The following is a 27,730-nucleotide window of genomic DNA, read 5'->3' as shown; positions in this document are numbered from 1 at the left end:
ATCGAACAAACATGGTATTCTTTCATTTACTTTTCTTCATTTCAACCATTTCTCTTATCACGAATTCTTTGGAAAGTTTGAAAAGCGTGCAGGACAATACGGTATACTCTATACTGTTTGAAGTTTCATCACTTTGCCGTTCCACGCGAAAGAACGGAAGGGAACGTGAAACAAGCAACAAAACTTCCGTTTCTTCGTTTCTTCTGTAGCTTTCCAGCGAGACGCGGTTCTTCGCGCTCGCTATTCGCGTGCAATTCTTTTCATCCTGATCAGTAGCTGAAGGAAAGTAGTGTGTAGGTGGCCGTGGATAGGAGGACGAGTACTCGAAAAAGCCAGACACACAAAGACGAGAAGAGGGTAGACGACATCCCGGAGGAGTGTTAGTGCAGGCGACGTTATTGTTTCTCATGAGGGATGTGCGAAAAGAGACCCTCCTTTACTCCAGACTCCCTTTCCTTTCCTTTTTTTCCCTTCCGTTTTGCACGTAAAGTGCTAACAACAAAGAGGTCTTCTGGAATCACTTCCCCTTTGCTCGTAACTTTCCTCGGTCGTCACGGAACAGACCAAATTCTCAATTACGTCGCGGTAATTTGCAAAATTCCGTGAAAGCTTGTAAACTATTTTAAATGCTATTCGAAAAATAATCAGCCTCAAATAATATATAATAATCGAAAAAATAATCCATTTACTTTAAATTTCGAACAAAACTAGAAAGTTTCGCGCATACGTCTTTGAATAACGATATTTAACGCAGACATTATATAGTTTCTATGCCAAAACCATTGACGTAAAATTCTAAAACTATGGATTAAAGAAAAGAATTAACTTACAACAACAACGGGAACGAGAAATCTTTTGTCCTCTCGTTTCTCAGTCGACGAGTCACTCATATTTTCCCGGAGCACTATAGAGTTTTATCGCAACGGTGGCACCCTCTTGCACGAGCTACCTCCCATCACGTTTCTATAGGTCCAGCAGCCCCTTTTGTGAGCTTGTCACCCTCGTGGGGTTTCGTAGTAGCGGGACAACAATGAGCACTGCCGCACTTACGGTTACGCTCTACGTGCTACGCCAGCTGATTATTTTTTCACCGCACAATTACCAGCCCTACCGTTTCATTTGGTTTCTCCGTACCCACGCAGACCTCTGTCTCTCTTTCTCTCATGAAAAGCTCCGTCCTTGAAAACAACAAATCGCCGGCTGGACCCATGTTCCCTGACTATGACTTTGCGGAAAATCGAAAAGAGAGAGAGGAAAAGAGTAAGACAAGTACAGCTTTAATGGGCTCCATAGAAGACGGGTCAGTCTGACCGGCTGGATAAAGTTTGTTTGACGATAATATTGTCGGTTTTTGGCTGTTTGGGTTAGAAAGTAACGGGTTCGTTTGCGATATGAACGTGTGTTTCTCGGTTTGTTCGGCGCGTCTCAAATAGAATGAACACGCCGTCTGTTTTCTAATTCCTTTCCTTATCGCAGAAATCCACGATTTTCCTTGCAAAATTTAGCTACTCTGTGGTTACTTCTCTTTTTCGACCTGTACACGAATTGGCCGAATTGGCAGAAGTAATTCTACGCGGAAAGAATGTCCACGAGCTTTTGTCAACTGAAGAGCTCATAAGAAAAACGATTTAGGTCCATGGTTGTTTTTCTTCAAGAAATCAGAAAACGCTCTAGTACTTTTATTTTCAATTTTTTAAAACAAGATATCCATCATTTACATTTTGCTCTATTCTTGTCGTAGTTATATCGCAAAAGAATTATATCTAAATAAATTATGGAGTTCTGACCTTTTTGTACGAAATACTTTGAAATTACGCAGATCGCTTATAATCAAACGTTTCTGCGTAATAACTGAAACAGCAATCATATAAAGTGCGATTAAACACATTAAAAATCTTGAAATGAATTTATCGATTACTATATTTTTTCTCGCTTGTAATAATATTATTGGAACATTTTCAAGTACCGATAAATTAACGTAATACTAGCATTAATCTGCAATTATCTCGAAATTTAAATGCGTGAACGTTTATTTCAAAACATCTAGCACGAATGAAGTATTACCCTATATATACGTGTATCTAAATTAAACATTACATCAGCGAAATAATGAATCATCGGTTGATTCATTAAAAAGTAAGATATAAAAGATCATCGTTTAAATTGTTTCCGCACGACGATGATAAATTAATCTTTAACAAAAAATCAATTAATAATAACGATTTGTTATGGTATATTTAAAATTAATCTGTCAATGATAAAGAAACGTAATCATCTACACATAAACAATAAGTGAACAAGTCGTCTTTCAAACATTTTGTATACTTTCACCTTCTGAGAAACGCGCATCAATAATCCTGAATAATCGATATTTACACAATTCATAACAGGAGATTAACTTAAATTATCATACCAAATTGTTATCGGTACATAATTTCATTTATGCAACAGAGGTAAACAGCAATTTTGGTAATAAAGACAGCAAATATTGTCTTACGACATCGTTCCAGGGTGTCCTTTGTAGCCGGGACGGAATAGGGAGGGGGTTGACCGCACGGCGGCGCCACTGTCGCCTTAGTGGCGACAGGTGTCCGTGGCGTTCAGTGTCGCGGCGGCCGCTCGCGAGGTAAGATACATTGTTGATTGTGTATTTTTCTCTCATTTTCTCTCTTATCCAGTTTTATGATTCCGCGTTATTTTCGTTCACGTATCATCGATTAATGTGTGTATTTTGACGAGTGTCGTACGCGATCACGGATCAAGGTGACGCGCGTTTCCGTGCGCGGGAAGCGCGCGTGTCGTTCGCGCTCACTCGAGCTGAGTTTTTGTCGCGCAGACTCCGGTTCGACAGTTCGTTTACTGTATATATCGTTGTTCTCCTCCCGGCTCCTGGTCCAGACACTGCTCCAAAAATCGAACATCAACGGCTGGCCGTTACGATCGAGCGATGTCGTTCGATAACTGACCAGTCAGTGCCACAGGTAACGTGAAATTTATTCCATCAATTCGACGTACGTTTGAAAGTGACATTGAAGGAGCTGTCAATTTATTACGAATACCATACGATCATAGCATAAATGAAACTTCTTCGTGAGTCACGAGGGCACTCCAATCGATACTTCTCTGGAATGTCTCGACTAGTTTGGATAGGTTACCGCTGCTACTGGGGCGTGTTATTTATTTTGGAGGTTAGGTTAGTTATGTTGCCTTTAACCACAGGTCCGGTTTACGAAGTTCTCTCGATTTTTTTGTCTGAATTTAACGAGTACGATTGTCAGTTAATTGTCGTAGTTCGTAAACACAAGAAACGTATAAATTTTTTGATACGATTTTCGGAGATTTTCGCTTGATTCGTTTGATCATATTGTATAAGTTTACCGACCGTTTTAAGTTTCACATTTGTACGTTATAAATCTATTGCATTATTATGAAAGTAGTCGAATCAAGCTTAAACTGTTTACCGTTTCGAATGTTTTCTGGAAACAGTCCGAGTTCCACGGCCGTTCCAGGAATCCTGTCAAAAGAGAATTTGTATTTCTAACGAAAAGTCGACTCGCATATAAAATAGACAGAGAAAGCAACGCCGGGTCGGTGAAATTCCTTTGATAGCGGCATACCGGCGAGCATACCGAAAAGTTGGCACCGGCCGTGGAACGGTCGAGTTTGTCGCCGGGTCCGCGCGAAAACATCGGTCCATCGTGGATTTGTTGATGCAGACGAGTTTGGAAATCCTCTTAAGCACGATCTTACGTTACGATCGCATCTTGATCGTGAATCTTTCGTCGACTACAGGCACGATTACATTCGTGGCATGGCGCAGACTCGTTTTCCCTTCTATCTTCCTCCCCCGCGTTTCCCTTCTCCCTTCTCGCCATTTTCTTTCTCTCTTTCTCTTCCCCTCTGTCGTCTTCCATCTCTCTCTTTCCCTAACTACTATCTTTCTTTCTCGCTTATTCGGTATTTCTCTCTCTTTATTCTCCATCTCTCTCCTTTTTTTCTGTCCTGTGAGCACCATCGAGCCGGTTCGCAGAAGAGCTAGCCCATGCAACGGGTAAGAACAATGCGAATAAGAGAGGATGACAAGACTGGTTGGCATGCGTGGATAATTGACACTTCGTAAATTCGTTCCGTACGAACGTTGATTTTCTCGCGATTTCTCCTCGAATTGAATATAGATGTGAAACGTAGAGATGAAAACGTGAGAATCGATGTCGTTTGATCCATTTTCGTGACACGAACGAATCGGCGGAGCACGGTATTGCGATTCACTGGACACCGTGTAGAAATTTCGCGTCATGCGCGGAGCGTGGAAGATCGATGTTTTTGTATAATACTTCTCGCGCGCGAGATAGGTACGACGCGACGAATCTTATATGTTGGTATGCGTAAATGTATTTGAATTGTGTATATAGAAAATCCGGGGGAATTAGCGTGTTTCGTATATATTTTCGTAGATTTTGTTTGTCAACACTGTTCCCTATTATAGCGAAGAAAATGCGTATGATTTATTCATTTTGATGGATATCGGAATTTTATGGGATAATTTGGTTCATCGCGTCGTAAAGTAAGGTCGAAGAACGCACGGTATGTCAGAACGTTCGTAACCTTGAAGGCAAATGAAAATTACCTCTTCCGATCATTCCACTTTCGGCCGACAAGCCGACAGACGAGTGAAAGGAAAATCTAAAGGTCATCGACCGTTTGAAAACGACGCGGTTTCTTATTCACCTGGTCACCGGAGTCAAAGGTTGTTACAGTTTCTACATTGTCACTTTTACACGTACGAACCGTAAACGTCGAATACGATTTATTGAGTTTATTTTTTATTATTTCATAACACGTTCTTGAACATGTATTTTTACAAAGAAACTTTAAGAAACTATGTAACTAAAAAAAAAAAAAAAAAAAAAAAGAAGGAAGATATAAAACTATTTATATTTTCCTTGTTAATATTTCCATCGTAATGTCAATGATATTCACGTTACCATTAAAAACCCAATTTCCAGATACACACTTCAAACCGATCGATCGATGGAAGAGCGCGAAAAGCTGCAGAGACAAAATAGCGGCACTTTTTCCTCCGTCACGAATCTCCATCCTCGCTCAGACAAAAATAAATCGGCAGCTTTCCACGGCCGCTCGCGGTGTGCCTCTCTTTTTCTCTCTTTCTCTCTCCTGTTCTCATAAAACAAACTCACGAACGGATGAGAAGTGGTCGGAGTAGAGAAAGAGAATATCGGTTCACCGCGATCAAGGTATTCACGTGAGCCTCTGTTTCGTCGTCGAGCCGGTAGACGCGAATGGAACGTGAGGAGGAAGAAAGAGACACGGGGAAAAAGGAACAGAGGGCTGGCGTGAACGGTGGAGACAGCGCGTTAGAGAAAGAAGGAACGAGAGCAAGGTTCGTTTTCTCGGTTGGTTGTAGCCGGCGACTCGAATGAAAATAAATCGGCGGTACGACGAACTGGTTCGTGCGTTCGCGTAAAGCGGTCGTGCGGTCCGGTAAAACAGAGACAGAAGGAAAGAGAAAGAAAAGACGCGTATAGAGCGCGAGTGAGAAGGAAGGAAAAGGACTCTCGCGACGCGAAACAAGCCTGTGTGTTGCCTTCTTTGGATCGTGGAAAAAAAGACCCTATCGGACAACAATCGGCCGTTACGGTCAAGATACAGAGGGCCCGCGAGATGTCTCTGACGTGCCGAGTGCAGTATCTGAATGACGTCGATCCGTTTGCCTATGCGAGCTCCTATCCGGAGCCACCTAGGCCGCCTGTGCACACCTTCAGCGCGACCTTGCCACTAATTAACCAGCTCGCAGCGGTGCATCGACTTCTACGGGCGCCTCATAGGGTGAGTTCATCTTTCTCGCTCCCCAACGACAGCGTTCCTCTTAATTCATCGTTTATCGAGAGATCGAGAGCGAGGGCGAATTAATGCTCCATCAAGCGGCCCGCGGCGCCGCCATGCGGTATCTATCGCGAAAGTATAATTCATAGGATTTTTTGCGCGCCGCTAACGATGTACTTGATTGCTTAAAAACCAACACTTTTTATTTGCTCTTTTTTCTGTCCTTTCCTTTTCACTCTTTTTTCCCCCCTCTTTTAGTTTAATGGTTCGAAATCCCTTACACGACGATGCTTGCGTTAGATGTTAGACTTAAGCGAGGGGGAATTCAACGACCTGCGTAGGTCGGTTAGAACGAACGATGTCAGATCCAGATTCGAGTGGCACTGCTGTGGAAATTTATCAAAAGCGTTGTTCAAATTCCGATGATTCCATAAGGGTTGGTATTATGTTCGATATATTATATGCGGAGTTCTTCGTTCGAACGCTGTTCGCTGTCACTTGATAACACATTTGATATTTTAAAAGATGCAACATAGTAAAATTAATTATCCGATTCTCTTTTGTCTAACTGTAAAACGACAACGTTATCTGTTCCAAACATTAACATTCTGTTAAACGACAAATAGCGTACTGAGAATACATTATCACTACGTATAAGTGTTAAATTACTGTGATATAAAATGACTACGAACGCAAGCTTTTGATAAAGTCCATTCACAGCTATTAAAGCGTCTTACAAAGAAATCGTCGAGCATGTTCGTCATCTATCGCTTACGTTCGCCTCGATAAACGACGTAGATGAATAGCTACGGGAAGAATGCCACGGTAGGTGTTTAAACAAATGTTTTACGATAACGGAAAAATATGGCACGGCTGCTGGTATGGTAATGCGAGGAGATCCATCTGTAACGGAACCTCTTTGAGGGCCGGGGGGACAGAAATTATTCTCATCGTCAGACAGGATTCTCGTTTAATGCTGCCACTTGCTGCCAGTATCAAGGATTCTCGAGATCGCAGAAATTTCCCGCCAGGGACAGGTTTCCTTTTTACTCAGCCCTCCCTTAACGTCTGCCTCGACGTGTAATACGTACACGGAAATATATTTATATCCCCGGACAAAATCGCGCCGGAGAGGGATGAATTTTCTTTCCTTGATATTAATATTTATGAAATCCGCCCTGATACCAGTCGGCGTAATGTATGCTTGAAAATTTCAAATAGCCCGAGTTACCGTACTACGGTAGCACCGTGGAGGAATAGTCGAATGAATTTTTTCATTGAAGTTCGCGAGGAAGTACTTACCGATAATTCTAGCTCTATCAGGCCATTCCATAGTAATGTTGTTTCTTACTTTGCACTTTGAATTTCTCAGATAGAATGTAACGGTCACTGTATCAGGGTATGCAAATTTACAGTTGACGATTAGAAAAGTTGCAAATAGCACCAGTGTATATATGATCAATGCTAATGAATCAAAAAAGAAATTTTGTTCTATCGATGGAATGCAACGATATAGTTCGAAATGGTAGATAGAACGTTTTAACTAAGGAACGTGGTAAAGATCATACAAGTATAGCAAGAATACGCATAAGATATGGAAATTTCCCTCGATTAAACTTGAAACAAGTTTTCTTGAGACATAGATTTCAGATCGTACGTTCATATATTCATTTAATCATTTTCTGAAAGAATCTTAAATTCCAAAAGAATGTACCGAATACATTACATCCGTGCAATATTACGAACTGTTCGAAAACTTGTGGTGAAATCACTTTCGGAGTATCTCTACTCTCCGATGCCCGGAGCACCGATTAGATTAATTCCCAATCAGAGTACCATTAACCAAACTACCCATCCTGAAACTTTCTTCGAAACCACGTCTCTTGGTATCACGATGTGGCTTCCCGACGATTTAAGACGACTGCTGATATTACATTGAATCAGTGGAACGGAGGAGGGTCGATGCGATAAATTATATCGTCGAGGGAAAAATGGACGGAAAGTGTGGCCGGATGCGAGGCGAACGATCCTCGTGGCGTTTGCCGAACTTCACCTTGGGCCGAGTAATTCTTCAAAATTTATTATTAGATGTTCGTCGCGCGATATCGAGGCAGCGGTTGCACGCTTCTCAAAGTCGTCTGGTCGGCTAACTATTATAAATCGACGTTATTAAGCACCTAACCAATGGAGAAATATATGCTTGGCGTATTACGACAGTAAAGAGGGATGAGAGAGGTAGAGGGGGAGATCATAAATTTCGCGCGCGTAACTATATTCATTAATGGCCAGGGGATCTTGTGGGATCTTCTCCGGTTGTCGTTCCCTCAGTTGCTGCTGTTTCTCTCTCTCTCTCTCTCTCTTTCTCTCGCGCACCAAGAGAATCCGATTGCGTATGGCTGCGTGGCGTTCGTGGCTCCGCGACCTGGCACGTTTACGTGTTTCATTCATTGGATCGCGCGAGCGTGCTTTGCGTAAACCCGAACAGCATATATGCACATACATGCATACATAGATACATGCAGCCGCGATCTCGCGGATAGCTGCGGCTTCGTGCATTCGCCACCGGCTTATCTTTCGGTGATTGTTACTGTTCGCTCGCCGCGTACTGCACGGTAATTAATACCGGTGTAGGCACGCTGAATGTGTAACGAACGATGCCGCACGATTGATGTTGCATAATTTTTGCCACGGTATACGGAGAGAATTTTAAATTCGTCTAAGTAAGAATTATTATACAGAAAGCGTAAATTAATAAGCAAGAAAGAAAGAGGAATAGAGAGACAACAGGGATAGAGTGTGGTAGACAGCACGCTTTCCAGATTATTGCGATAGAACTTGAAAAAAGAAGTTAGAAGAGAGAAGAATTTAAAAGAAGACAGTACTTGGTACTTGGATCAAAAGAATAAAGGAAGAATGCGAGAGCTTAAAACTGAAAGGCAACAACAAAATGAAGGAGGACAATGGTACCGTTTCTGAAAGAGATCGGTTGTAAGGTACGCGTGACAGCGAAAATAGGATTAAAATGGGAAAAGTCTACAGGGAAAGGACGAAAGTTATGAGAGAAAGTAAGAAAAGTCAATACGTCAACTTTTTTACATTTTTCCAAAGGTCCCAACCTATGAGCGACAGGTCTGTTTGTAAGTATTTACTATGATTCGAACATTCTTCTATTAGAATGTCTCGAAACATTCATAGATCGCGCTATATACTGTCTTTGCATACGGCACAAATGTAACTCATGGACGGAGAATAAAAGATACCAGAACCTTCGATTATTTCGCTCGCGCAATATTCCAAGAGTGGGTCATTAAGTATAAACAGGTTTCCACTCCAATTTATCATCTCGCAAGCGTTTTCTTCCTCCCTCTACAGATAAGATTTGTTCCTATTAAGCATCTACAAACGTTTCGAACGAATAAAACTCCGATATTCTATCACTCTTCTTCGATCGGTCTGGTAATTTTCAGCTCTTCTTCAATTACCGAATTCAAAGTTTTTTCTAGTTAGGAAACAAATCTTTCTCTAGTTAACGTCCCAAGAACGTGTTGAAACAGTTGATAATCCAGTTTCTCGGAGACTCTAGATTTCCAAGGTCTCCGAGGCAGCTCATTGTCATCGTACGTAGAACTCGTTGGGCGCTGGTCCGTTACACGGTGTCGCCTATCATTTTGACAGCCAGCGCTGGAACTGAGCTCGTGAGAGGTCCAGGTCGGTCGGCTGCGTCTCGGTCGCGAAAGCGGTTTTACGATCATGTCCAGATAGCTTTGTCGTCGTGACACCTTTGCGGTGCTTGCTTTGACACGCTGACGCGCTTCATTCACCTAATCGTGCACGCGTGCTTTCTGTAAACTGTCCGGTGGGACACGTACGTGCACGCGTGTCCATCTGGTGTAGCTAGAATCAGGGACAAACAGCCGGTGAAGGAACAATAGACGAAGATATAGACACTATAAACGGTGCTAGAGCGGAGAATGGGCGAACAATGAGAGAAAACGAGAGGGGGAAATGGACGGACAAAGAGAGATAGAATAAAAGAGAAAAAGGGAAGGGTATCCAGAGTAGAGAGAGGTCAGGCGACACGAGCGCAGAAGCGCAGCAAGCGTGCACGTGGTTCCTTTGTTCGTGGCACCGTTTCTGAAACAGCCCTTCAGCCGCAACTATTCTCATAGAGGTCCCGGTGCACGGTTAAATGCACGATTACTGCAGTATCGCTGAAACCTCGGTCGGCCACCTTCGTGACTGCACCACTTTGACCCAATTGCGTCGTCGTGTCGCAATGTTGAACAACACGCGGCTGCCAACGGAGGGACCGGTCGGTCGGTCGGTCGCGCGCTATTCCTTCCGCATTCAACGGGCCAGCCACGACCTGTCTCGGGCTACGTTCGTATCCGACTCGAAAACGCCACTCTTCCAGCTTGACGTCCTCCGGATTAACTTGCATGAACTTTCACCGATCATATTTAGCACTTCTCAACAGCGTGCTTTTGGTAATCCTCACGCGTCGACCTTTTGCCGTTGGTCGTGACTTTTTATGGTTTCGTAGCGATTTTCTGTCACGATTGTGAGTGGTTCATTTTCCAATATATGTATATATATGCATGTGCGTGAAAAGAATTAATTAGGAAATACTTTAGAGATGAATTTTGGAAACGTTGTCTTTCGCGATGGCTATTTCACTTGTATTTCGTAAGATATATAAGCCGTATTATTGACTTGGTTAGCTGGAAGCCTATGCGCGATTAATTGATGCAGAGATTGGCTGTAATTTCAGTCTTGATCATAATTTTCTGCTATTGCTACCGAAGAATCTGTTACAACTCTTGCGTAATACTATGTAAGACTTCATATTAAAGCGGCGATAGACATTTACGTTCTTCGGCAAATACCATTAAATACATTTCTTCTGAATTCTACTGCAACAATTTTATTAGCGTCATAGAATTTTAATAAAAGGCCATTAATGTTACAGAATTACTCGTACAATCTGAAACATAGAGTAATCATCGAACACTTTCTAAATTTTACATTATTCTTTACGAGCAATGATCGAGCAAAAAACTATCGATATTCTCGCAATCTAGACGCTGCTTCTTTATTTCCACGAAATCTTTTCTCTTCCTCGCCTTTTTCTCCCTACACGTCGAAGCGGATTCGATCGTGAAGAAATTACGATGCGGTTAATTTTAAAGCTGTTTCGGACGTAGCCTGGTGCTTCTGAAAGATTCGAATGTTCTGAAAGATGCTGGTCGGTACTCTTTGGGCCCTCCTTCGGCAGTTCGCCGACATAACGGGACCGAGAAGCGTTACCCTCACGGCAAAGGAATAAAAAGTACGTTTATGGTCTGAGCATTATATACCTATAGGTACCGTGTGCTGGTGTACCGGTTATCTCGCGAACGTTGCTGGGTTCTTTCCGTGTAACTCTTTTACCTGTCCTTTGCTGCGGTTAAATTCGGCCTCGCCCTTTCCAAAGGCATCCTTGACGCAGCTTCACGATGCGTTTAAAGCGGACCGGTTGAGCCGCGGCTAAAAAATCCGCGATTCGAACAGAAGAAGTTCTTTCCAACCAGTTTGTGTTGGGACGGAAAGGATAAGTTTTGTTTTGAGTTAATTTATGGCATAGATATTGTCCAAATATATCGATTATTTTGACATCAGTTTCGCATTTTTCATATTTTAATTTGTAATATATATAATATAACGTAAATATTTTGTATAATTTCATTCAAGTTTTGCGTTATTTCACGATGAGAAATCCGTGACCATAAACGGCGTATATCGAACGGGCTCCGCTTTTTCGCTTATTAAAAGGAAGATGGTTATTTTCTACAGTGTAGAACGGTGGCCAGGCATAAATATTTGGTAAACTGACATCCTTAGGAAGAGTCGGTGCAACAGTGTGCACGTACGAGCTGCGAACCGCCTTTTATATTCTTTGACGTTCTCTTTCATAAAAATCCTCTTTACCCTCGCACATTCTGTCGCGCGTATGCTAAAGCAGTGCCGTGCTCCGAATTTATGAGCGAAGCTGTACTCAGGAACCAGAATTTATAGTGCGCATTCTCTCGAATTTATTCCTCGGAAAATGTAACGAGACGCGCCGGTGAATTTACGCGTGTTCTCCGCCGCGATTTTTAACGCGAAACGATAAACATCTTGATCTACGATCGAACGCAAAGGATAACTACGTGGAAAGCCAAACGATCATTTTGCTTTCACCATGATCGATGCACTTTGTCTCCTGTATCGTATTATCCTTGCAACGAGACTCGATGTCCCCCTTGTTAATTATGTCACGATTTCGTTCCATTCGCGGTGGAAGAAAGTTTATCGTTCGTTCGCGAGTTAGACGCTTTATATTCTGTAACTTGCAATGATTCCAACGTTATTTACTGAAATTACGGATAAGTTTTCTTCTTTTTATGGACTCTGTGTGATAAACGTTTTGATTGATTTTTAACGAGGAATTCATATCGTGATTTGACATGGAGTATTGTTTCATTGTTGTTTGATTGACTCTAAATGTTCCCTTGGATAGTTAGATATTCATTTTTGTGGGTTTACAGATAGTATGATTTTAGCGAGTATCAAAATTTTATAGTTAGTAAAGATATTAGTAGATTGATGAAGTAAAACTTCTCGGTTCCTTCACTACGATATCCTTGAAACAAGAACCACTCACAATCCACTGAATAGGATAATGGTTATTCCGCGCTGATATATTTATGTACGTAGATATTTAGATACTTTATATAGGTAATTACTTGGCAGTTAGTAATGCATATTTATACCGAAAGTTCACTCGGTTAGTCACTTGGTTGGTAGCTGCAATATAATTCAATTCATTACGGTAGTTTACTCTAACAAGCTTAAGACCTTGGGTAGTTAATAAAGTAAATTACATTTTCACGTATAATCTTTCGATCTCTAACAATAAGATATGTGCTCGGATTTTAATTAATCCTACTAAATTCATACATTAAACCTTAAGTAATCTGTTAGATTAAAATTGATTCTATCTTCTCGTACTATTCCACATACGTAAATACGTTATAATATTATATAATATTTAAGCGATTCGTAATCAGTTACGTCTCTGGAAATTTGTGATATGTATAAAATAGAAATATCTCATAGTAGGTGAACCCAATTTATCTATCTTCCTAAGCATATAAAATTTGGTAAACATTCTTAGTCTAATCTCGATCTCTGCCACTTGAAAGAATACGTAAGGTCTAATCTTAGTAACTCGAAATGTTCCCGACATTCTAAACCCAAATTAACTTAGACGCGTAACCGCGTTGACTCTTTTCCAACGTACTTCCACACGATCACCAGCGACTCAACTCCCGAGTCACGGTCACTGAAGTGCTTCAACCTCGAGCAGGCTGCGTATCCACGAGGATCGGCCTTTTTCACGCTACGACAACAGGCGTATCCGCGTTACGTAATATTACAATTAGATCGCGAGTGACGCATTCCAGCTCTTAGCGGCTCGCATAACTCGTCAACAGTGGGTAACCTCGACTGCCTCGATTTGGTGGCAAATAGAGCATGCTCGTCTCGTCCCGTGAAGATCAGTACCGGCACACCGGTTTCAGGCAATCCATTTTTACCCTCTGCATTCCTATTGAATGGTAATGGAGAGTTACGATTGCGATTTATGGCGGCGTTATACTTGGGAGGCTGCGAAATTTCGGTTTTATGGCCGACCGGCTTATCGCGCCGCACGGCAATGGACTGCGAAGTGCAGCACTGGTGCCGTCGTGCCACCGAATAACGATACCAGAAAGAGACGTAAATCACCATGGACGCATTGGGACCCGTCCGTCTCAGGGGATCCTCCAGTATTTTTTTTTTTTTTCTTTATTCCTTTTTCGCTTTGTCTCTCGTTGGTCTACGTACAGTGCAACCACATTGTCGAACTACAATACGTATGCGCCGACTATACAGAAAATTGGCGGTCGTTTGTTAGTGTTTGGAGATGTTAGCGGATATAGAGAATTTGTCGACAAATTTGATCAAATATATAACAAGCAACTACGTATTAGCGAAGAACACACATTTGCATCTATAGTCGTTTATGAACGTTGTACGTGATCGACGAATTTTAGTAAAAATTTAGAAGCATTGGTGTTGATGTGTATCATACATATCTGTTAACTGTTCCAACTGTCCATAAACGTTCGTGCATCACTTTTGTGATGGTGCAAATAGCTTCTCGGTAGATACGTAGCTTTAGATGATCAGAAAATGGAATTTTATTCGCTCGCTAATATACTTGTTCTATTGTATTCGAATAGTGACAGATGGTGGGGCGGGATTTTGGATATTACCTAAATTTAAGTTGGAATGGTTTAACGAGGGATTTGGTGCGGGGCTTCTTTTTGGGTGTCGAGTTATTTCGAACGGCTGCGAGTTGCGAGAGAATGCTTGGGGTGGACACCTACAGTTAATGGATGGATGAAAGCAGTCTAGTCGGGGTAATAAAAATTGATTCGGAGCAGTGATTGTGTGTGACAATGGAATTAATAGGCTCAGTTGATGGATTTTTAACACGGGTTAAACGTGATACTTTGAGGGGATTAATTGTTCGCTGAGATCTCTCTCATTCGATGGAGGGTGGCTCGGTGAAACTGGAAAGACTGACGTATTTTATCCGCCAGATTATTTCTCCTAATTGAAATCGAGACACTTTAATACGAGGATAGCTTCGACGAAATTAATACGCGACAGGAAGTAATAATACAGCCGCGAGGAAAAATGTTCTTCTACGAGATTCGATCAGCCTTGAAAGAAAACAAATTATTAGAATTTATAAGTGCACAAAATTTCACGAAAGTTAAGTTTCTGCCGATCTATATAGTATACTATAATTACAAACGAGAAACGGTTCGATGGAACTATAACAATATACAATTTTCTCTCGGAATTTTATGTGAGTACATCGTGCATAGACTAGACGTGCATATAATACTATTTATAAAATTTGACCTAAATATCTTTACCTCAGACCTGGCTTGCTTCAATCGGTGCTAAACAATGAAGCCATTCGGAACGAACAAGCAGACACGAAGAGTTCTTCAGAACTCAGTCGACGATCTACGATATTTCGTTCTTTTATTCTTAGCATCGTACGATCGTTACAAGAGCGATTGTAGTCGCTCGAGTTCATAAAAATGTGACGCGAAAAAAGCAGAAGCTAAAACAAACGTTGCAAAACGGTTCGAGGCGTTGTTTACGAACGACTTTCTCCAGAACAATCGGTCCCTACTGCGCGAACCGATCGAGCACTGTACATCAAGTTCGCGCAGTCACCGTTCCATCATCGTCTGCTGATATTTTTTACAAGAACATCGCGCTCGATCTAACGGACAAAAGGAGTCGCTCTGACGATGAAAAGAAATATCACTTGCACCACGACAAAGAAACTTTCTTTGCTACAATATTGACAATGCCTTGATCACGATTCTTAAGGTGACAAGAAAGAATATAAATGGAAAACGGAAACTAGAGAATAATGGGCAGAATGGGATGGAATATTGAAATAATGGGATAGAATTACATAAACGAGGATTAAAGGGGATACTTCTGTATTGGAAAATTGGAAAATTGGAATTTTTCTTTTGTTAGAGGTGAACATCAACTGTATGATTATTATCGATGGAAACGGATATTGTTAGTATATCGTTATATTATTTTCGATTTTATTTTTATTTCGTCCAATGTTTGAAAAATATTCAACGAAATATTTTGATACGATTTCGCGTGTCGTTTGCCGGTTCCTGAGATCACTCGATTTCATAATCGAAACATAGTTTATGTATATTCAAAGAATTTTCAAATTCAATATTTTTTCAACAAAATTTTGAAGAAACGATTCTGCCTTTGATTTATTTTTGTACATCATTTCGTGCAATATTCCACTATACCTCTTGCTGGGTGATATGGTTATAAAATCCATAAAATCATGTTCTTTTTTATATTCTGCTAGATCATAATAATTTTGTGGATACTCAAAAGATTTGCAAATAGATTTTCGCACAGTAATTACGACATAAATAAATAAATATCTGACGGAGAAAATTTATGATTTCTATCATACTAAATGTTACAATAGAATTTTGATTATTTAAACTGATCATGATACGTGTTGTTCGATTAATTGAATAATTTTGTCTTCGTTACTACGAGGCAGTATTACAAATTGCATCAATCCGCACTTCGCAAATTTTAAAATGTTTAAAAATTGTCACGCACTAACGAGTATATGTATTTTTGTGCCGGCCTAAAGTGAAGAAAAAAGGAAAAAGGTGGGTTTAACGCGATAGAAAGACAATACACTTACTTTAACCAGCCTACGTGAAACTGGACGCATAAATCGTCGAACGAAGGTGCGCAAAGAACGCAAATAACTTTTCACATGGCTCGCCTGTCTCAGTTTTTCTCAGTTTTTACGTTCTTTCGCGTTTCCCAGTAACAACCCACGGAAAGCCGGATCTTGCTGACTGACAGAACAAACGAAAAGTTCGAGAAACGACGCGCCAAAAGTTTTTCGTGTAACGAAGAAAAGTAATCTCACGGAACGTTGTTTCAATCCGGTTGTTGCGTCGAAATTGTAAATAACGATTTCTCGAAAATTGGCGAAACTTGGTTGGACAGCACGCGTTTCCACGGGTCAAATTGATTTAACTTGAGGATATTTATGATACGAGTTAGAACGCCAGCCGGCGTAACTCACGGCTGAGATTTGTTTTCGTTGCGATTTTCGAACTGCACTGTTCGATGGTCTTTGTTACGTTGCTTGAAAAATTCGAAACTTGCAAAAATTAGAATTTCTTCCCTTCGTTTAGCAAGTTGTCGATTACTTCCATAGAAATGCTATTTTTACATCCGTGGAATGTCGTATCTAAGACAGATGATCTAGTCTTTCAAAATTATCTAAAATAATATTATTACAATTTTTAATTCGTTTAACATTTTGAACTTGCAAAGATCTTTAGCATATTCGTGATTTCTGAACTTTCGCTTTTACTTCTTATAATTATCATTTTGCGTAAGTCGAAGGTTGGAAAGTTAATAATTTCAGGAGACTGTATTAATTAGCAAACACTAACGTCATGACTGTTTGCTCTTTTTAGATATAGTTTACCGATTGGAAATCATACCCCCTTCATGTAGCTGTTCAAAAAATTCACTGAATATATTTTCAAAATTTGTTACCATAATCTGTAGATAAATAACTAGAGAAACTCGCAGAATTTTTAATTCTCAAGTTTCGTAATTACTCTTCTTACTGCGAATATAAAGTGGTAACGGTTGTCTTATAGTCGATAACTATCATAAATCATGGTAACAAAAGTAGCAATTAAAATGCAACTGATTAAACATTCCTTCAGAAATATATATTACTGCTTTCGTAATAATATAGTTAGCTATAAATAAACATTAGCCAATGATCCCATATCCCAGCGTATCGTTATCGTTGTTAATACTCTTTCTATTCTGGTTTCTAAGAATACAGTGGAAATTTCTACCGGACCAGGACTGTGACACCTGTGACATCGTTCACAACTATTTTCGTGCTACGTTTCACTCTGTGATGTGGGGCTTTTCTCGAAATTTCGGTGCTTGACAATTTCCCTAAAATATCTTAACGTTATCACCGCAATACCTCCTATTTAGAAAATAGCTCTCTTGTAACTAACTCGACAATCGGTATTTTTATAAACATAGTGGATAGAGCACTCTCGTATGATTCTAATAATTTGATACTGTGAAAATGAAATGTACATAGGAACTAGATGAAAGAACGTTTCATTGGAAAATAAAAGCGCGTGCTAATACCTTTTGCAGTCGTTGTATTAAATTGTTCGAAAAGTGTCTTTCTTTTACAGACTCGCCTTTTACAACGATGCATCTTTATACAAACGTGAAACCTAATCTGTCGAGCGTTGTGATCTTTATTTTGATAGAACAAAATGGATCATACGTAATTCGATAAAATAATATAAAACGAAAAATGTTGTGCATCCATTATTTCCTTATAAAACGAAAGAAACTTTTCGGACGACCTAATATATCTACCTAATTGCCTTAATTACAGTATCATTCGGTGGATTTTTGTATACCTTTAGTCAACTAACTGCTACAGTCCTCTGTGTATTCCGCCACGAATGTTATTTCTCCTCGTGTACGTACACTTTGCTTCACACGAGTGTCCTGTTTCATTGAAGAGTGTGATTCTTGACGCGACGGTGGAATTTGTTTCGGGAAACGTGTAGAGAATGGACTTTCGGCCGAGCTGTCGCTCGAGCAGACCCTCGTTGCTCGGTTTCGGAGCAAATCGAGTTAACTGCTGGCACTTAGCGCGCGGCATTGTTGAAACTGGATAGGGCAACGTTTTCTATGTATTTCAGTTCACTGACTGGCTATACGAGAAAGTATTGCCGGTGTTTTTGTAATTAGATATTACAGTTTTATTTTTTCATTTACTAAAAGTAAAAAAGTATTTGATAATTTAACCCGCTTAATAAACTCCAACTAGTAGATTTTGATAGAATTTAGCTAAATCGTCCGTGTCTTCCGGATCACTTTCGACCCAATCGTATTCTTCCGTCGTTAAAGAAGTTCCTTAACTTGAAAGAAATATAAAGGAATTGCTATTACCGCAGATGTTTTACTCCAATTTTACAACAAAATCTTCATTAAAGCGTTAAAAGATTCATCGAAACGGAATCTAGATCGAACTTAGATAGACCACTGAACGTGCTTTGAACTATCTATGCGTTCCACTAAAACGACAAGGCACCTAAAATTACTCAAACATACTTGGATCTTCGCTATTCTCGATTTCAAGCTAATATTCCCTCGGTATACGTCGGACCTGGACGAGCAGCGGCAGGTAAGAAACAGGTCGCGTGTTTGGTCAAAATGTTTGCCCCGAAAAAACGTCCTCCGAATGACCTTACCTCAGGCTGTTCATAAATATTGATAAAATGCGCTTCCTGCCGAACGACAGGAGTCGAAAGAAAGGGTAGAAAGGGTGGGGAGATGCAGAAGATAGCGGAAAGGAAACGAAAGAAAAAGAGAAGCAAAGCCTCGTAGAGTTGCGAATTGCAACAGAGTCCAGCGACCAATCGAACGATAAAGGCGTTCCCGCATTATATTTTCGAGAGCGTGAAATTAATATTCATGAAGAAGCGGTATTACGAAGGGTAGAGAAGGTAGAAATATGACGGACAGGTTATGATCGAGTAATGCGGTCGTGGAACCGTACGCGAAATTATTGCAAATTACAGATTTTTGTACGGTTCCCAGCCGAGATCGGTATTTTTGGCACACTCGCGGTAATAACGACCTTGTTCGATGCGAGCACGCGGTTCTTCGTGTTGGATCGATGACCTGTGATGTGAGATTATTTTTTGGAAAAGTTTTAATATAATATCGGATCGAGAGAGACCTAACGAATCCTGGCTTTTCTTCGACTGAGTCGTCTTAGCCATTGATGAAAAAGTTACAAGTTTTCTTAGATTATGCCTTACTTCTATCGGTTTATATTGCTTTATATTCTATCGGGTGTTATGTTGATTTGATAATACTCGGTGCGAGACCTTCTGGAGAAACTTTGGATTGGGTATAATTTAATGAATTTAATGAATCTTTTCTAGAACTGGCCTTTCAAGGTGTCTTGTTATGGGGAAAATCTTAGGTTTTCTAAGATAACGATTGCTTGGATTCTTATAAATACCTTATCGTGTCATGTATTCTGTTGAACGTTAAGTCATCGATTCGGTAACACTTTTATGATACGTTCACTGTACTCTATATAAATCTTTTATTGATTTTATATAGAAGAAATTTTTGCATATAATACGATAACGTCTCAGATGTTTCTATTTATGGGACGGTTTATTCTGATACTAGCGATGGAATAGAAACGTACAGAATTATGTGACGATTGTTGTTATCGGATTTTGGTTATTTCGATGAAAAGATTACGTTATCGACACTGAACTCCTATCCGTATTAGTTACAAGGTTGCGTCGAAGAAACTACCTTGATCGATATAAATCAGGCAAAGTGTCCTTGAGTTGCTATGGTGTAAGAGCTCTATGAAGTAAGTGATTTTAAAACTATTCGACATACTCCATTGAACAGAACACATTTCTTCTCAATCATGTTTTTGATAGGTAGGATTAGACTCAAAATAGATATTTATGGTATGGTAACGTGTACAATAACTTATTTAGGTAGTGTTGTTTGAAACATAGTGTTTTTATTTTTCTCTTTTTTTTCTCGATTAATTTATTCATCGATTTATTGACCGATTAGAAGCTACAGCTATCTGCTAATTCAGGACGTAAACATTAATAGCTTAAATACGTACGTATGTAAATAAATATAGATAACATATTATCAAAGACAAGTTTAAAATTAAATTGAGTTATTTTTTTGAAAAGTAGTTCTTTTCTAGTCCAGATTATTTCGATAATTTGTTAAACAATTTTTGAAATAATTCTCGAAAGATTTAGATCCTAAAATTACATGAAGATACAATTGACTTTTCTATTTTCTCTATGAGAAACAAACGAAATATTGGAAATGATCATAAGAAGTGGAACGTATGTAGGATATATTGGAATGACAGACTGAATTTCTGTATGCAGTATCGCGGTGGTATTGTGCCAATATTTGAATAAAACATTGGCTGTCAAAAGGATGTGGAAGGAAAGAATGCTGGAAGGAAAGGAAAACAGCAGGAATTGTGTATTGGTTTTCACCTTGGTTCCTTTCTCGACTTTATAAAAAGATCACCTTCTTGATTTTATCTTACGAGGTCACTCTCGCCCATTGTTAACCCAGGATAACCTGCGCAGGATCATAAACTAATAAGAATTCTCAGAAATAGATCACGATAGAGATAGGAATAAAAATCGTATTTAAAAGAGTGAATTTTCCAATCAAAGTTTGTCAGTTAGTAAGACGTTACACGCGCGTGGTTACTAGCTTGTACAGTTGTGGTTAACGATTATAGACTTTATTTTTACTTGAGAGTAATATCCCAAAAGCGTAACTGCGCTTGGAAGCGAAAACTCCTAAAAAATAATGAGGAAATGAAGCCAAAAACCGGGAGAGAGATGGATGTGATTCGGAAGGCTGTAAACCTTAAAGGCTTTCAACGACTCAGCGGGTTGCATCGTTTATGATTCCTTGCGCCCTAAAAATCGTTTTATCGTCTTCGACGAACGTGACTCGAAACACATCGGTCGCGTGAACGTTCTTTCCCCGAATGAATATTTCCAGTGATCCGTGAAATCTCGGTTGAACCTTTCTACGGTATCGGGCGACGATTTTAATAGCTGCCATGAATCTGACCCATCGTTGCCCCGTTTCGTATCCCCGACGTTTCGCCAGGCCGATCGTCCATCGTGGGAATTCCCGTTGATCCGTGAATTTTCTGCAAATCAAGACCAGGGGGATGGCCGCGATCAAGATTTATTCCCGCAATAAAACGGCCGGAAAGTCTTCTTTCTCCGAGGTGTTTTCCACGCTCGGCTGATCGACGGGACTCGCGCAACGATTTCGCTGGAAATTTTACGCGGTTCGTCGGTCCTCTCGATGCCGGTTGCATTGTCTCGTTGTTAGTTCGGGAACACAATTAGCGCACCAGGTCAGGGAGCGTCATGCTGCCTTAATCCAGGTCTAACGTCTGTCCGCCAGATTGTTCTCTTCCTGTACGCTGTACGATATTCGTGCGTGTTGTTTTGTGTTTGCATTTCCGTGGCCACGGATCGCAATCGTCTGGGCAGCTAGAACGAAGTTTCGTGTGTGGTTTGTTTCGTTTGTAATACGATATACGCATGTCGATATGTATTAAGATTTTCTTTTTTTTTTCATTTTCACGTAAATCACCGCGGGCAGAGCTTTACCGTGGTAATTACAACGGCGTAATTGAATCTCGCAATCGGTGGGAAATTTTGATTTAAATCGTATCATCGAGCAGCGATTGCATCGAAAATCGTCGGTGTTCTGGGATCGTTGTTAATTTTCCGAATGTATATTCATTGTACCGGAACGATGTTATTTCAGATAATGACGTGGTTGATAAATCACGCGGGGTCCATCGACGAAGAGGAAGCCATTCGACCAATAATCTAACTTCTTGTCTGATGCAATCTTGTATGATAGAATCTTCTATTTTTGATGTTTAGTTTAGTACGATGGATGGGGCATCATCGTTTTATACTTACGAGACTCACCTTGAAACAGGATGGTCGCCAGATCGGGAAAAAGTTATCGACATAGTTTCACGTGACGACCGGTACGAGCTATAAGAAATCGTACGTATGCCGACACGTGCATTCCACCAGGTAGCACGTGTAAATCGATCGATCGACAATTTCTGTATCGGCATGACTATTTCTCGATAGAAATTTTTTCCTTACGCTTTCTTAGTATTGTTTTGCAAGGGTTCTTTCTCAGCTATCGTTCGATTGTCTACCCTATAAAGAATATTACGGTGTTTCTATCGATATCATTGAAATATATTCCCATGGAAGAAGGGATCCGAGTCTCTTTTCGTCTCACGTCTCGTTCCCTCAATTCTATCCTTAAAAATCGATTTAATCATTTTTCTTCGCTTGGAATATTTCTACTGAGAGCGTGCCAACCCTACTACATTCTTTCGGTCATTTTTCATTCGATCGTATCGGATTATTCGAAAATCTCGTAACGAAATTGAAGAAACATTTTTAAGTAATGTTGTGTCCAGCTTCGACATACACATATCGTAATGGCTATCTAGAAATTGCAAAAAATGTTATTTTTTCGTCGAATTCGTATATGGAAATTTCGAGACACATTTACAAGGTTAAACACTTTAAGAAAAAAAAAAGTGAGGATAAAGAAAAATCCCCTTGGCACAGAGAATATACAGAAGTGTGTCAGAACTCGAAGCTGTAATTTCCATTCTTTTATGTATTACATAAGGAAAAACGAATATACAAGTCATTGCGTGCACAAGTTATTCGCGTGTACGTGCACGTGGTCAGCAGCGTGAAGGCAAAGTCCAATCACAGAGGGCATCGCAACGTTGCGTTGGTGCGTTCGCCGTAATGAAAAATACGACAATGCGTCTATCTTTCTGGCCCTTCAATTAACGTTCCCAATGTGCGCTGCCACATTCGTGCCGCGGTAGCAAATAAAATCTCCTACTACTTGCTCGTCGTAAAATGGATTATAATTGGCACGATTCCGAATTTTCCGGCGTCGTCGTCGAATCGGTTTGAAAACGCGCGCGTGGCCATCGATTTCTAGCGCGGCGCGGCGCATAATTAATGGTAGATTTAATTGGAGCTCTGGCGCGTATCAAAATTACGCGGAGCGTGGAATTTATCGCGCGGTATCATACAAAGTATCGTTATTTTCGCGCATGCTGTAGAGAGACACATTCGTTCGACGTGAAAAATAACGATGAAATATCGAGGCGAGAAATAAGTAAAATTGGAATAATTCCGTATCCGATAATTAATCGAAATATGCCAGCTTCATTTATCCCTGAAAATTTCTGCAAGTTTTATTTCTTTTCATCTTTTTTTAATAATGCTCGGATCTCTGCACTTTTGTATTTCTGCAATTTTTACATATCAATGTCGTAAATATCGAATTGATGGGAAGTTGATTTTTGTGATTAGCCTGTGTATACACGTAGCTTTGAATTTTCTTTCATTCGATTACGCTCTGTGATCGCGTAAAAAGTCAATTTAATCCCTTAACCTACGATTTGCGTTCGAGAATTTTGGGCCGAAAACGTAAACAAGCTCGCGCAGCCTTCGAGCCATTCGCGCGACTTGTGTAGTACGTACTGCGGGCTATGCCCGTAGGTTAAGGGGTTAAAGGGAGTTTGTATATAAGTAGAGGTTACAATTTGGAATCCCCGTAGACGTGGTCTGCCATAACTAACGCGAATAATCCATACAATTTTGCTATTCTATTTCTTTTTACGTTGGCATCCATGTTTATGAATGAAAATAATAAATTACTAAGTGCATGATAACGTATTCGATAATATGATATATAAATTACTACGATATAATGCATTCGATGGAAAATGTTTGATCTCGTAGATTCGGTTTATTTTTACGTGTGTATTCGATTTTTAGCTCTATAAATTACGTCCCACGTCTTACGTACACATAATATTCGTCATTCGCTCGGAACGTTTCCTGTAACGTTACATATATTGTCTCATGGCTCGAATATTTTCACGCGGTCTAGTTGAAAAAAAAAAGAATATAATTTATGTAACAAAGAAATTTACGATCCGTAAATTGCGATATTTAAGATCGTTCCGCCAGAGGTTAACAAGAATCTCTAAAAATAGCATTCTTCTAAAGGACAATTGATGCAGCATCGATAACAAACCCATAATACTGACGTCAGGACCAATAAAATCGCCATCCTGTTAAACGGCAAGCACCAGATGCACCAAGTTCCTTCGTCTTTGTCGCTCGAACGGATCAGAGGTGATTGGACATCAAGGTCGATTTATTAAGCTCTTGACTCGCATCATGTTACTTACATGGAGAAAAATCGTTAACAGTACTGTTTGTACATCCGTCTAATCGACGAATTTAGCGTTTATTATATAACGTTTCTCTTCGTTATTTGTCGTGCGTGTAATAATCGTCGAGTCGCAATTTCATACAAAATTTCACAATGCTTAATGAATAATTTTAAAATTATAAACAGTATTATCGAAGTACGTAGATCGAATACAATCGTCATAACAAAATTATCATAAACGTTCGTGCGAATACTTTCAATTTCCAAAAATTAAGATTAAAATTCCAGACAAAGTTCAACTGTTCAAAGAATTAACTTGATTTCCACTAAAGATATTTACGATCGTCCTGATCAAAACTTATGCGTCGATATTTATAAATATTCGTGGAAAAGTTGTTTCGTATTTAACATAGCGAACTATCCTATTTAAGCGAAAATGTCGACGGTCATAACGTACGAATATCTGCATAGAGTTCCCTAGAAGGGAATAGATCAATGGACGTTAAGCAGCAAATCGACAAAAGGAAATCCGCAGAAACAGGAATCCGCTTTCGAGTTCTCCCTGCTTCTTTTCAGTAAGAGGTTCACGGAACGACAAGTAATTAGGTTGGCTCGCGAGTTTCAGTAATAGTCGCGGTCTCCATATAGTTTCAACATTTAAGTTTCTCATTACAGCGGACTCGTGGTTAGTCCACTATCGCTCGAGAAGTCCGTGACGTTCTCTAGCATTTGGACACGTCTGGTACATGTAGACACGGACAAGTGTACGGTTATTAAAGCGACGAGTATTCGGACGTTCGAGTATGCAAATAGAAAGGTCCCTGGATAGCAGTGGCTTTCGTCGAATGCATTAAACGTTCATTAAGAAGTTAAATCGTATAATACGAGATCGGTTGAGTCAAATACGATTCAGTCCAAAGGAAAATTGGAAACACCTGACAAAAGATTCTTTACTTTTTTCGTTAATGGCATAGATCGACGTGTTTAAATTCTGAAATTCCAAATAATAATTTGTAACTGATGCCACGATCGAAAAAGTACTGATGATATATAAAGAAATAAATAGAATATATGAAATAAAGATTTTCTTATCGGACTTTGTGACAAGGATTCGCAGAGATTCGATCGATTGACAAGTAATTTATTTAGAAAACTAAAAGAAAATACAGAATTACATTGATAATACGCTTTGCGTTACCGAGTTTCCCTTCGCTAGATTACCACATACTTTAAACAAGAACGTAGATAATTCAAGAGAAAGAAAATAGAATGCAATCGATTATTCTCAATCGTTCCTGATCATTTTGTTTTTGCACAGCATCGACTTGAAATAACATGTATCGAGAATGATGTTAACGAATCTCGTTATGAACTAACATCGCTATTTACGTTTGTACTTATCCTAACAGTTCACAATTCGCTTTTGTTTTTCTTTTTACCGGAAGGAAGAATAATTCTTCGTGTTTTGACGATGAAAAACGTAGAATTTTATCGAGAAGAGATTTTTCTTCTAATTCTTTTCGCATTATAAGAGAAATATCACTAAATACAGAACACGATATGTTCTATGTATATAGTACGATACATGATTCTTTGACTGTTCCATTTGTGATTGTACATCGTTGTTCTTGGTACACCGACCGAACTGTATCGCCAACTTCGTCTATGGAATTTCACGTCTTGATTTGAAGATTCGCAGTATAATGCATACTGCAAATCGTTTCATTTTATGGGAATACTTGTCGATTTCTAGAAACGTATTGTGCAAACGCTTTAGATATCACGCACCTGGTAGTCGACCTAAAATTTTTGCGCAATACTGTACATTCGAATATCTTGTACGCCACTGTGCAATAAGATTGTAAGAGACCAAAGATCGAAATGGTCAGGGGATCGAGAAAGTGTCATCTTTTCTGTCCATAGAAGAAAACTGGTTTGGATTTCGTACAGCGATCGCATCGTCAGACGCGAAAGTTGAACAGGTGAAGGCGATCTAATACATCAAAATTCCTTCTCATGTTCGTCCTCCGCTTGGGAATTTCCGCTAAAGCAAGTCCATATCGAACGTGCTCCTTGACCTTCTCCACGTTGTTAGTTTCGTTGGTTTGCCGCCGGCTAGGATCGATCCAATTCACTTTACTTTATTTCCGACTTCTGAGAATGAAATTTCGTTTCTGTATTGTTTCGAAACTGAGGGATTGATATTTAGCCGTCGTTAAATGCCACGGAAGTGTTACGTTGAAACTGTTGAGAATAATGCCAAAGTAGTAAATCGTTTTTGCCCTTACCTGAATGATATCATTTGAATATTTTCTACACGCGAAGAGCCAGCAAATCGTGGAGTTAATATTTTTATGAAAAGTTGAATGTCTAATTTTTATGTTAGAAATAGAAATATTTGTATAGTAACTGTCAATTAGACTTAAGAGCTTAAAGTTACGTTTAATATACTTATTCGTAAGTTCAGGTATGTAATTATATTATACAAAATTTTATTTCGATCTTTTTCTTGTACTTGAAAGCACTAGAAAGACAGATTTTCGAATATTCACTTCGAGTAACAATCGCATACAAAATTCAATCGAATTTGGTGCAATGATTTTCCCTCTCTATATACTCACCATTGTGATAATTGATATTACTTTGTAGCGTTACGTAATTACCTTCTAGCAACTCAAGGACGTACAGAAACAGATGCTATTATAACTACATTTAACACTCTGTGGTGTAAACTTCAAGCAGATGCTGTAAATGAAGTACACGGTAATGGTTATACCAAGTCTCGTTTGTTTAAATAACTTTCGCTCTTTAGAAACCTTGGCTTGCTCGAAGGCCACGGAGCGTGAAATAATCGTGAAATAATCTTGAAAACGTAAGAAACGAATTTCTCTTTCTCTGGTATCAAATCTGGAATAACAAACGATGGAGAAAGCCGTCATTGCACTTAATTTATTGAATATTATTTTACATCGTTTGAATAGATTTTTACATACATACGCACGGCATATAAATGGTCAAGCATCGTTAAATCAGTAACTTGTTGAAGCTTAACCGATATATTAATCGATCTATTGATCTTAATCTCGTCAAATCATTTCGGCATAAAATCAACTGGCCAAAAAAATAATAATAGAAACAATGCAGAGATTTGTTTCATCTATCGAGTGTTGCGATGAATATCAAACAATACTTTGAATATTTCTTATAGTTTTACGCGTTATATGGATTCTGTATATTTTTGTAGCTTTAAAAGAAACGCAGAAACATCCACAGTATAATAACGCTATCATTCAAGTGTCTTAATTTTCTTTCGTTTCCT

At 39.5% G+C, this 27,730-nt stretch overlaps 2 protein-coding genes across 6 annotated transcripts in view; both read left to right on the top strand.

Moving 5' to 3' along the window:
• Positions 1-5,381, top strand: part of LOC126915531 (treacle protein-like) — a 37,843-nt gene extending 32,462 nt beyond the window's left edge. Inside the window, exons 10-11 of one of the 3 annotated variants that reach the window (XR_007710230.1) lie at positions 2,511-2,981; positions 5,007-5,033. Coding sequence is in view for 2 of the 3 variants with exons in the window: in XM_050720269.1 (XP_050576226.1) it covers positions 2,511-2,626; positions 5,007-5,187 (297 nt within the window). In the remaining variant the exon portion in view is untranslated. Of the gene's footprint in view, positions 1-2,510; positions 2,982-5,006 lie in introns of all 3 variants that reach the window. The other 2 variants (XM_050720269.1, XM_050720270.1) reach the window with 2 other exon arrangements.
• Positions 5,382-5,415: 34 nt separating this feature from the next.
• LOC126915533 (FH1/FH2 domain-containing protein 3) overlaps positions 5,416-27,730 on the top strand; it is a 241,471-nt gene continuing 219,156 nt past the window's right edge. For all 3 annotated transcript variants that reach the window (XM_050720280.1, XM_050720281.1, XM_050720279.1), the window contains exon 1: positions 5,416-5,847. In XM_050720280.1, the coding sequence (XP_050576237.1) occupies positions 5,683-5,847 (165 nt within the window). In that variant the 5' untranslated portion in view covers positions 5,416-5,682. The remainder of the gene's footprint in view (positions 5,848-27,730) is intronic.

The sequence above is a fragment of the Bombus affinis genome, chromosome 4 (genome assembly GCF_024516045.1).
Source record: "Bombus affinis isolate iyBomAffi1 chromosome 4, iyBomAffi1.2, whole genome shotgun sequence".
In the NCBI taxonomy this organism is placed as follows: domain Eukaryota; kingdom Metazoa; phylum Arthropoda; class Insecta; order Hymenoptera; family Apidae; genus Bombus; species Bombus affinis.
This window is presented reverse-complemented; position numbering and strand designations above follow the sequence as displayed.